The 12,391-nt window shown below is 40.0% G+C and overlaps 1 protein-coding gene across 1 annotated transcript; it reads left to right on the top strand.

The window, feature by feature from the left end:
- Nucleotides 1–633: 633 nt before the first annotated feature.
- On the top strand, nt 634–7,907 carry LOC107672127 (probable ATP-dependent RNA helicase DDX5). The gene is given in 15 exon segments (XM_016465212.1): nt 634–783; nt 1,689–1,860; nt 1,951–2,047; nt 2,122–2,255; nt 2,339–2,404; nt 2,485–2,626; nt 2,709–2,869; nt 2,956–3,128; nt 3,216–3,326; nt 3,414–3,448; nt 3,451–3,474; nt 3,563–3,622; nt 4,477–4,698; nt 4,832–5,148; nt 7,484–7,907. Coding segments are annotated over 15 exon segments (1,839 nt in total). The 5' UTR covers nt 634–742; the 3' UTR covers nt 7,568–7,907.
- Nucleotides 7,908–12,391: the final 4,484 nt, after the last annotated feature.

The following is a 12,391-nucleotide window of genomic DNA, read 5'->3' as shown; positions in this document are numbered from 1 at the left end:
ATAATTATTATTAATTATTATATATATATATATATATATATACACACACATTTCAATTAATTCAGGAAAAAGGAAACATTCATAGGCCAAATCTATATTTGTCCACAAAACCCCCCAAAAAAGAGCTGTTGAGTTTGTTGTCCCAAAACCTTGAATAGAATTAGCATTTTCAAACCATTGGAGTTTCTCATAGCTTTCTAAAATAACAATTTTGCGTTTATAAATAAGATGAATGTATAAATAAATGTGGTTATGCCTTAAAGAGACTTTTACAGGGTTTCAAAGATTTTTGAAGCTCCAGATCCAATTAAATGCAAAGTTTTGCATTGTTATAAAATATTAACTACTGTTTACTAATGCAAAAAAAAAAAAAAAGTGCCATCATACTGCCTTTTCTCGGGGGACATCGGGACATCATCTACCGTGGTATTATTTTCAGTTCCATGTAAATACAGTGAGATAGAAATATGTAAATAATGTATTACCATCTGTTACCACTATTTTATCATAGTACCCTCGCGATATTTTGTAAGAATTCAACAAGCAGCCATTAATCCCCAAACACGCATGCTCGGCACGTCAGAAAGACGTCAACGATTTTCCGGAAGTGACTTCGTCTTCCTATAAAACCCGGCGACTTCAGGCTGTGATCGGCGTTCACGAGCACCATCACTGCGCGGTACTGGAGGGAAAAAAAAACGTCCGATTATTTAAATTTTAATTTATAATCTCAGATTACAACATGCCTGGATATTCAGACAGAGACCGCGGTCGCGACAGAGGGTAAGATGGGTTGTGTTTTCGGTGAAACATTTGTGATAATTAAAAAATATTAATCGACGCGAATTTCGTAATTATGTGGCCGTTGATCGATTGTTTTCACGGATGAATCAGATCCTTTCACCGTCGTTTTTGTTGTGTGGTTGAATCCAATCGGGCGGATTAGGCGGATGAGCAGGTAACGTTAACGTTACGTATCCGTTTACACGACAGAAATCGTGCGGGAAAAGCGTTTCTGTTATTTCAACGTGTAAAACACATCGTACATGTCGAAAAAAGCATGTTTAATTGAAATTCAACATAAATCTCGTGGATTTATACAGTTTAAAGGCCTCGTCGGACCATGTGACCGTGATGTTGTAAAATGCCGGCCGGTTTTTTCCTCTTTGTCTCCTGTCGGTAGGAAATAAAATGGCAGCGACGTTAAAACGTGGCGCAGACAAGAACTCACGATGTGAATCGAAACCTGAGCTTTTGTCATATATTATTCGGGCCTTTTAAGTTGTGCTTAACTGACCTTTTGTTGTTTTGTTTGAGGATGGGTACAAAAGTACGTGTTCCGATTATTTATTTATACATACATACGTGTTATCATGGTATACCAATAATATGCGACACAGCTGTATTGTGTGTATATCTGAAGTGTCATGACAATGCCATCTGACACGTTACTGTACTATGTTGCTGCCAGTTTTTTGGTTTGTACGTGTACTACACATAACTTAGTTTTTTGGGGGGGGTTTACCAAAACACTAAAATGTGAACCACACTTGAAGTGCCATATTAGTACCATGGCAGTGCAGATAGATATCCTATGGTACTTTTGATCTGCATGCACCGATGAGCTGGCCAATTAATTTGTCAGAGAGCCTCAACTGTTCTAAAATGTCCCCTTTTTCTACTAATAGTTACAGCAGTGGTCCTCCACGTTTTGGAGGCAGCAGAGGTGGACCTCCTCCGGGCAAGAAGTTTGGGAATCCTGGTGATCGTCTGCGGAAAAAGCACTGGAACCTGGACGAGCTTCCCAAGTTTGAGAAGAACTTCTACCAGGAGCATCCTGAAGTTTCTCGGAGGTCAACTGTAAGTAAATTCGGTGTGTGTGTGGTGGTTGTTTGTTTTTTTTGCTTGTCTTTTAGAGTTTTTAAAGATGTGATGTCTTTTGTATTACAGCAAGATGTTGAACACTACAGAAGAACCAAGGAGATCACAGTGAAGGGTCGAGACTCTCCCAAACCCATTGTTAAGTTCCATGAAGCAAACTTTCCAAGTAAGTTAATACGTTTTAAAATGTTGAATATAGAGTTTTTTGCGAGGTTAAACTAACTTTGTTCCGTTTTGTAGACTATGTGATGGATGTGATCGGTAAACAGAACTGGACTGATCCAACTCCTATCCAGGCTCAGGGGTGGCCAGTTGCACTGAGTGGCAAAGATATGGTTGGCATTGCACAGACCGGCTCTGGAAAAACACTCTCGGTATGATGCTTTTAAACCATCCTGACACATTATCTGGCTTTGACTCATTTGAACTGGTTATAATGAATCTCTTCTTTCTACAGTATCTGCTTCCTGGTATTGTTCACATAAACCACCAACCATTCCTGGAGCGTGGCGACGGTCCCATTGCAAGTTCAGCGACCTGTCAAGTATAAGTTTCAATCTGTCTTAAAGTCAGTGTTTTAATCAGATGTTTTTATCCCTTTAGTGCTTGGTGTTGGCTCCCACCCGTGAATTGGCGCAGCAGGTCCAGCAGGTGGCGGCAGAGTACGGCAAAGCTTCTCGTCTCAAGTCCACCTGCATTTACGGAGGCGCTCCTAAAGGACCACAGATCCGGGACCTGGAAAGGGGTACGAGTGGAACAGAGCTTGAATCTTTTTGGAGTGCTTTTTATAGTGGGTGGTAAATGTCTAACTTTTCCATTGTTGTCAGGTGTTGAGATCTGTATCGCCACACCCGGAAGACTTATCGATTTCCTTGAAGTTGGAAAGACAAATCTGCGCAGATGCACGTATCTTGTGCTTGACGAAGCTGACAGGATGCTTGACATGGGATTTGAACCTCAGATTCGAAAAATCGTGGACCAAATTAGAGTATGCATTGTTTTAGATGACTTAAGCAACTCGTATCGGCTGCTTATTTCAAAAGATGGTAACTTTTTAATCATTTTCTCCTGTAGCCGGACCGACAGACTCTTATGTGGAGTGCTACGTGGCCCAAAGAGGTGAGGCAGCTGGCTGAGGACTTCCTGAAGGACTATGTACAGATCAACGTCGGTGCTCTGCAGCTCAGCGCCAACCACAACATCCTACAGATTGTCGACGTTTGCAATGATGGCGAAAAGGAAGACAAGTGAGTGCTGGGAACATTGAAAGTTTGGTTTTGATGGTTGTGAGAGGGAATGCATGACGACAAACCTGTTTTTGTTTTGTTTTTCAGACTGATGCGTCTATTGGAGGAAATCATGAGTGAGAAGGAGAACAAGACCATTATTTTTGTGGAGACCAAGAGAAGGTGTGACGATCTCACCAGGAGGATGCGTAGGGATGGGTAAGATGACCTACTTTGCTTCGCTGTGTCATGATTGCTTTGTTTGCGTCTGAAATGGAGGCATTTCATTGGCTTTTCCTGTTGCAGGTGGCCAGCAATGGGCATCCATGGAGACAAGAGTCAGAGGAAAGAGACTGGGTGCTCAATGGTACGTGTTCGCCATGAAGGTCTCAGATCATCAATGCATTTTTGGTTAATTTGCATGATTTGATTCAATTTTTCCCCCCCTACCTCAGAGTTCAAATATGGCAAAGCGCCCATCCTCATTGCCACAGATGTTGCCTCCAGAGGACTAGGTTTGTTGTTGCATTTTAATATGTCCTTATCACTTCATATTGTGTATACTATATACAGTTCTGCCGTTTCCTTTTAACTGCTGTGCCTTTCTGAGCCCCTCTCACCTGAAGGTGGAGTCTTGGAGGCAGGACCTTGGCATGACGCGTCCAGGTTCACCAGGAGGGGGTAAGGAGCTCCTCTGTGGAGTTCTACTTGTCTGCCAGCCAATCAAATTGCATTCAGAGGTGGTCGGAGCTCCGTGATTGGGGTGTAATCCAAGGGGCGGCATACCACGGAGGAGTGCTTCGCCGTTGAGTGGTTGCACTTGCGTCCTGCTCTCATCTGCTCTCGCGCAACAGCTTGAACTGTTGAACTTTAAGTTTAAGGACTGGGAGTTTTCTCTAAAGGAAGTGCGTTGTATGAAATTTTAGCGGTTTTCCGTCGAGAGCAGTTGCTTTAATCTACATGCCTCCGCACTGAATGCGATTACCCGGCTGGTCGATGCGTGCCCTCCTTTTGCTGGCTTCAGTCATGTCGAGTCCTGCCAAAGAGAATCATATTTTCTTTCAAGTGAGCACCGGTTGGTTGGAAATCTTGCGTCAGCCTTAAATTTAAGACCCTTAATCGGTCTCGTTTTTGAGCGAGTTGTCTTGGCAAGATGCAGCAGTTTGTCCTGTCGCTTTTAATAGAGGACATTGTAAATTGTCATTTGGATCCTTAAAGTCCTGATTTTAACCATCCTTTCCTCAACATGGTAAGTCGATGACCTACCATTCATTGTTTCCCTTGCTAACACCTCCTGTCCTCGCTGCTATGGCGGTGTGCACCCGCACTCCTCTATTCCTGCCATGGCGCGTCCGTTTTCTCTTAACAGATGTGGAGGACATCAAATTTGTCATTAACTATGACTACCCCAACAATTCCGAGGACTACATTCACCGCATTGGCCGTACGGCTCGCAGTCAGAAAACCGGCACGGCCTACACTTTCTTTACGCCCAACAACATGAAACAGGCTCACGACCTCGTCTCAGTCCTCCGTGAGGCCAACCAAGCCATAAACCCCAAGCTCATCCAAATGGCCGAAGACAGAGGAGGTAAATCCAATTGGTGAGATACAAGAACTGTGGTTTATTCTCAGCCTGTTTTGTCCTCTTTAAAGGGTATGGTTCTTTAACTTTAGTTCTGATCTGTTTACGAATCCAAGTTTAACTACAGTTTCTCTTCCAGGTCGTTCAAGGGGTGGTCGAGGTGGAGGGTATAGGGACGACCGTCGCGATCGCCACTCAGCGGGCAACAGGCGGGACTTCAACAGCTACAGCCAGGATAACCGTAACAGTGACTCTTACGGGCAAAAGAAGGTGTTTGGAAACAAAACTCAAAACGGATCTAGCGGTTACAATAGTGGCAGCAGTAGTAGCTTTAGCGGGGGTTACAGCAATAACGGACAGGGTAACTTCGGTAATCAGTCTGGTGGGTACGGAAACCAAGGTTATCAGAACCAGCAGTTTGCTCCCAACCAAGGGGCTGTTCAGAACGGCATGAACCCCCCGATGCTTGACATGGGATTTGAACCTCAGATTCGAAAAATCGTGGACCAAATTAGAGTATGCATTGTTTTAGATGACTTAAGCAACTCGTATCGGCTGCTTATTTCAAAAGATGGTAACTTTTTAATCATTTTCTCCTGTAGCCGGACCGACAGACTCTTATGTGGAGTGCTACGTGGCCCAAAGAGGTGAGGCAGCTGGCTGAGGACTTCCTGAAGGACTATGTACAGATCAACGTCGGTGCTCTGCAGCTCAGCGCCAACCACAACATCCTACAGATTGTCGACGTTTGCAATGATGGCGAAAAGGAAGACAAGTGAGTGCTGGGAACATTGAAAGTTTGGTTTTGATGGTTGTGAGAGGGAATGCATGACGACAAACCTGTTTTTGTTTTGTTTTTCAGACTGATGCGTCTATTGGAGGAAATCATGAGTGAGAAGGAGAACAAGACCATTATTTTTGTGGAGACCAAGAGAAGGTGTGACGATCTCACCAGGAGGATGCGTAGGGATGGGTAAGATGACCTACTTTGCTTCGCTGTGTCATGATTGCTTTGTTTGCGTCTGAAATGGAGGCATTTCATTGGCTTTTCCTGTTGCAGGTGGCCAGCAATGGGCATCCATGGAGACAAGAGCCAGCAGGAAAGAGACTGGGTGCTCAATGGTACGTGTTCGCCATGAAGGTCTCAGATCATCAATGCATTTTTGGTTAATTTGCATGATTTGATTCAATTTTTCCCCCCCTACCTCAGAGTTCAAATATGGCAAAGCGCCCATCCTCATTGCCACAGATGTTGCCTCCAGAGGACTAGGTTTGTTGTTGCATTTTAATATGTCCTTATCACTTCATATTGTGTATACTATATACAGTTCTGCCGTTTCCTTTTAACTGCTGTGCCTTTCTGAGCCCCTCTCACCTGAAGGTGGAGTCTTGGAGGCAGGACCTTGGCATGACGCGTCCAGGTTCACCAGGAGGGGGTAAGGAGCTCCTCTGTGGAGTTCTACTTGTCTGCCAGCCAATCAAATTGCATTCAGAGGTGGTCGGAGCTCCGTGATTGGGGTGTAATCCAAGGGGCGGCATACCACGGAGGAGTGCTTCGCCGTTGAGTGGTTGCACTTGCGTCCTGCTCTCATCTGCTCTCGCGCAACAGCTTGAACTGTTGAACTTTAAGTTTAAGGACTGGGAGTTTTCTCTAAAGGAAGTGCGTTGTATGAAATTTTAGCGGTTTTCCGTCGAGAGCAGTTGCTTTAATCTACATGCCTCCGCACTGAATGCGATTACCCGGCTGGTCGATGCGTGCCCTCCTTTTGCTGGCTTCAGTCATGTCGAGTCCTGCCAAAGAGAATCATATTTTCTTTCAAGTGAGCACCGGTTGGTTGGAAAGCTTGCGTCAGTCTTAAATTTAAGCCCTTAATCGGTCTCGTTTTTGAGCGAGTTGAGTCTTGGCAAGATGCAGCAGTTTGTCCTGTCGCTTTTGATAGAGGACATTGTTAATTGTCATTTGGATCCTTAAAGTCCTGATTTTAACCATCCTTTCCTCAACATGGTAAGTCGATGACCTACCATTCATTGTTTCCCTTGCTAACACCTCCTGTCCTCGCTGCTATGGCGGTGTGCACCCGCACTCCTCTATTCCTGCCATGGCGCGTCCGTTTTCTCTTAACAGATGTGGAGGACATCAAATTTGTCATTAACTATGACTACCCCAACAATTCCGAGGACTACATTCACCGCATTGGCCGTACGGCTCGCAGTCAGAAAACCGGCACGGCCTACACTTTCTTTACGCCCAACAACATGAAACAGGCTCACGACCTCGTCTCAGTCCTCCGTGAGGCCAACCAAGCCATAAACCCCAAGCTCATCCAAATGGCCGAAGACAGAGGAGGTAAATCCAATTGGTGAGATACAAGAACTGTGGTTTATTCTCAGCCTGTTTTGTCCTCTTTAAAGGGTATGGTTCTTTAACTTTAGTTCTGATCTGTTTACGAATCCAAGTTTAACTACAGTTTCTCTTCCAGGTCGTTCAAGGGGTGGTCGAGGTGGAGGGTATAGGGACGACCGTCGCGATCGCCACTCAGCGGGCAACAGGCGGGACTTCAACAGCTACAGCCAGGATAACCGTAACAGTGACTCTTACGGGCAAAAGAAGGTGTTTGGAAACAAAACTCAAAACGGATCTAGCGGTTACAACAGCAGTAACAGCTTCAACGCGGGTTACAGCAATAACGGACAGGGTAACTTCGGCAATCAATCTGGTGGGTATGGAAACCAAGGCTATCAAAACCAGCAGTTTGCGCCCAACCAAGGGGCCGTTCAGAACAGCATGAACCACCCTCCACCATTCCCCTTCAACCCCCAACAGATGCCACAGTCCATGCCATTCCCCATGGCTCCTCCTGCATTCCCTCAGTAAACGGTTTCATTTGCTAATCAGAATCTCTAACTGTTTTGTTCATGTAACTTTATTTCTTCAGAGCCGGTTGTAAAATGAACATGCCGTCACAAGCGTCCCAGAGTCTGCTGTGCAGGATTTTTTTTTTCCTCCCTCCCCTTTTTTGTTAGATGTATCTTTTCTTTTTAAGTAACTTAAAGTTATTTTGTACTGTAGAGCTAATGAAGGATCTACACTTGTAAAAATGTCAAGGGCCGTTCATGGCCATTGCATGGTCCTCAAATAAACTCTTAAAAGTAACTGTGTCTGAATTTGTGAGTAGCAGAAGTTGCGGCTAGGACATCTAAATATTAATGCATCTTAGATGGCTTTCTTTTACAGGCTAGTATTGAATCATTATGTTGCAGGAGAGCAAAAACTTTTATTTTATTTTTGTGTGTTTTGGTAATTATAACTGTTCAGTGAGCGCTGAATGCAAAGGAACGGATTTTGATTATTGCAAATGAAACCTTAATAAAAAAATTTTTTTTTTAATCACTTGTTTATAGTTATGGCACACATCTTAAGTGGCTATTCAAGCTTATTGCTCAGTTCTATGTTTTGTATTTTATATTTGTATCATTGATTGTTTAACAGATTGTTCTCCCACTACTGGGTCATTAAAAAAATAACTTCCAAAAAGGCTTTAACTACTCTCTACCTTCAGTTTAACTTTTTTTTTTTTTTTTTTAAATTACATTTCATGAGGGCTAAAATCAAAATTTTATATTTTAGAACTTCTCAAAAATAAATGTAACATCAATGACTCTTTTAATTTTTAACATTGATAACACCAATGACAGGGATAAGCATTATTTTAAATGTATTTGCAGTGATTCTTAACTGGTTTCCACAGTATTAAGCAGCACAACATTGATAGCTGATTTGCTGCTCAAGAAACATTTATTAGAATGATTTCTGAAAGATCATGTGACACTGAAGACGAGTAATGCTGAAAATTCGTCTTTGATCACAGGAATAAATGACATTTTAAAATAGATTAAAATACAAAATAGTTATTACATTTATTTTGATGAAATAATATATTTGTATCATTGATTGTTTAACAGATTGTTCTCCCACTACTGGGTCATTAAAAAAATAACTTCCAAAAAGGCTTTAACTACTCTCTTCCTTCAGTTTAACTTTTTTTTTTTTTTTTTAAATGACATTTCATGAGGGCTAAAATCAAAATTTTATATTTTAGAACTTCTCAAAAATAAATGTAACATCAATGACTCTTTTAATTTTTAACATTGATAACACCAATGACAGGGATAAGCATTATTTTAAATGTATTTGCAGTGATTCTTAACTGGTTTCCACAGTATTAAGCAGCACAACATTGATAGCTGATTTGCTGCTCAAGAAACATTTATTAGAATGATTTCTGAAAGATCATGTGACACTGAAGATGAGTAATGCTGAAAATTCATCTTTGATCACAGGAATAAATGACATTTTAAAATAGATTAAAATACAAAATAGTTATTAAATTTATTTTGATGAAATAAATGCAGCCTTGGTGACCGTAAAGGGCTGAAAAAATCAAACAAATCTTAAAGACACCAAAAGGTAAGCGTCACACAAGTGTTATACTAGATGAAGGGGGAAGGGGGTTTTTTTCAGCCGCCCAGCAAATTCAATTAGAAAGAATCTGGATGAATAGCCCATAATGAGCACAAACATACACTAATGCTGATTCCTGCAGACTCCCAGTCATGAGTGACAGCGCCAGTGTTGGGCAGTAACTAGTTGCAGTAATATTACTTTTTGCAGTAACTTACTATTTACTATTAAGATTTCAGCAATAATATTAGTTACCATCCATAAAACAGCTTGTTACTTAAGTTACTTTTGATGCCTCAACCCCTACTGATTTGAAATCCAATAATTCGTAGATTTATTTTCATTTCACATGAAGTCACCAGTGCATCAGGAACGCTTGGAATATGGAAAAGCTTACATTCAGGGTTAGAACTTCTCAAAAATAAATGTAACATCAATGACTCTTTTAATTTTTAACATTGATAACACCAATGACAGGGATAAGCATTATTTTAAATGTATTTGCAGTGATTCTTAACTGGTTTCCACAGTATTAAGCAGCACAACATTGATAGCTGATTTGCTGCTCAAGAAACATTTATTAGAATGATTTCTGAAAGATCATGTGACACTGAAGACGAGTAATGCTGAAAATTCATCTTTGATCACAGGAATAAATGACATTTTAAAATAGATTAAAATACAAAATAGTTATTAAATTTATTTTGATGAAATAAATGCAGCCTTGGTGACCGTAAAGGGCTGAAAAAATCAAACAAATCTTAAAGACACCAAAAGGTAAGCGTCACACAAGTGTTATACTAGATGAAGGGGGAAGGGGGTTTTTTTCAGCCGCCCAGCAAATTCAATTAGAAAGAATCTGGATGAATAGCCCATAATGAGCACAAACATACACTAATGCTGATTCCTGCAGACTCCCAGTCATGAGTGACAGCGCCAGTGTTGGGCAGTAACTAGTTGCAGTAATATTACTTTTTGCAGTAACTTATTTACTATTAAGATTTCAGCAATAATATTAGTTACCATCCATAAAAGAAAGAATCTGGATGAATAGCCCATAATGAGCACAAACATACACTAATGCTGATTCCTGCAGACTCCCAGTCATGAGTGACAGCGCCAGTGTTGGGCAGTAACTAGTTGCAGTAATATTACTTTTTGCAGTAACTTACTATTTACTATTAAGATTTCAGCAATAATATTAGTTACCATCCATAAAACAGCTTGTTACTTAGTTACTTTTGATGCCTCAACCCCTACTGATTTGAAATCCAATAATTCGTAGATTTATTTTCATTTCACATGAAGTCACCAGTGCATCAGGAACGCTTGGAATATGGAAAAGCTTACATTCAGGGGATGGAAATATTGCCATTACACTGATTTTGGCAGGACAAAAGGTGGTCTGAACAGCAAGTAAGTTGTGGCATTACTTTACTCTGGCATTACATGGCTTGCCACATCCCTCTGATCTCCATATAAATTATATTGCTATAATTAAATCTATTAATCTAAATCTATACTTAGATCAATTTAATCTAAGTTCAAAATCTAATGAACTTATGTGATTTCTTTTGATAAAATACTTCATGAAATATATCGGTAACAGAAATTATAGCTACAATTATCTTCAACTAACTAATTGGGTTACTTAGTTACTTATGGAAAGTAAAGTGTAAAATTACTTTTGCGTTACTTTTTCTCGTCTGGGCTGGGCTCATTTTTCTATTTTCAGCAATAAAAAAGGAAACACAAATGTTATGTTTATCTAAAGTCATTTTTGCAGCAGTAATATTACTTTTTGCAGTAACTTACTATTTACTATTAAGATTTCAGCAATAATATTAGTTACCATCCATAAAACAGCTTGTTACTTAAGTTACTTTTGATGCCTCAACCCCTACTGATTTGAAATCCAATAATTCGTAGATTTATTTTCATTTCACATGAAGTCACCAGTGCATCAGGAACGCTTGGAATATGGAAAAGCTTACATTCAGGGGATGGAAATATTGCCATTACACTGATTTTGGCAGGACAAAAGGTGGTCTGAACAGCAAGTTGTGGCATTACTTTACTCTGGCATTACATGGCTTGCCACATCCCTCTGATCTCCATATAAATTATATTGCTATAATTAAATCTATTAATCTAAATCTATACTTAGATCAATTTAATCTAAGTTCAAAATCTAATGAACTTATGTGATTTCTTTTTATAAAATACTTCATGAAATATATCGGTAACAGAAATTATAGCTACAATTATCTTTAACTAATTGGGCTACTTAGTTACTTCTTATGGAAAGTAAAGTGTAAAATTACTTTTGCGTTACTTTTTCTCGTCTGGGCTGGGCTAATTTTTCTATTTTCAGCAATAAAAAAGGAAACAAATGTTATGTTTATCTAAAGTCATTTTTGCATATTGGTATGGTTGAAATGGATCATTGAAGGTCAGCAGCAAAGACACTGGTTAACAAAATGGGAATAAATACATAAAGGATATTTGTGCTATTTAACATTTAATATGGTTTGTGTCCTATTCTGAGTTTGCATTTCACTGTTTTTATTCATTTTGAGGAATACTGAATCTGTTTTTGTGCGAGTGAGATGAATAAATGGATGTTGACATTTAGTCTAGAACTACAGTAAGCATCCTGTTTCCACAGCGCACACAACCCTCTGCACTTACAAAAGAAAAAAGAGCTCTCAGTCAATACATGGGAAAACAAAGTAACTGGCATTACTTATTTGAAAATTATGTACCATTTATGGATATTTCCTTGTAAATTAAAAAGTAATGTGTTACTTTACTAGTTACTTGAAAAAAAGTAATCTGATTACATAACTTGTGTTACTTGCAATGCGTTATCCCCAACACTGACTATCAATCAACATTGAGTTTTTGTAATAACTTCTGAGATTTTGGTCAAATGATGAGGCAGAAATATATTGTTAACATTTTAGAAGAATTGTATGGGGAAGATACACAATTACAACTTCTGTGGGGTGTGAAGGAAAAGTAATGTAACTAGTAGTGTAACTAATTACTGTTGCCAGACAGTAATAAGTAAAGTAATAATATTACTTTTGAAAGGAGTAACTAGTTAAGAGTAATAAAGTACATTTTTGAAGTAACGAGCCCAACACTGGGCAGCGCACAACAATGACGTTTTCTTCTCAGGCTGTATTTTCCATTTGATGTGACCATTAGGATTTTAATGATCAGATTTGACAG

The sequence above is a fragment of the Sinocyclocheilus anshuiensis genome, unplaced genomic scaffold, assembly GCF_001515605.1.
Source record: "Sinocyclocheilus anshuiensis isolate Anshui unplaced genomic scaffold, SAMN03320099.WGS_v1.1 scaffold12, whole genome shotgun sequence".
Lineage (NCBI taxonomy): Eukaryota > Metazoa > Chordata > Actinopteri > Cypriniformes > Cyprinidae > Sinocyclocheilus > Sinocyclocheilus anshuiensis.
Note: the sequence above shows the minus strand (reverse complement) of the source record. Positions and strands in the feature narration are given on the sequence as shown.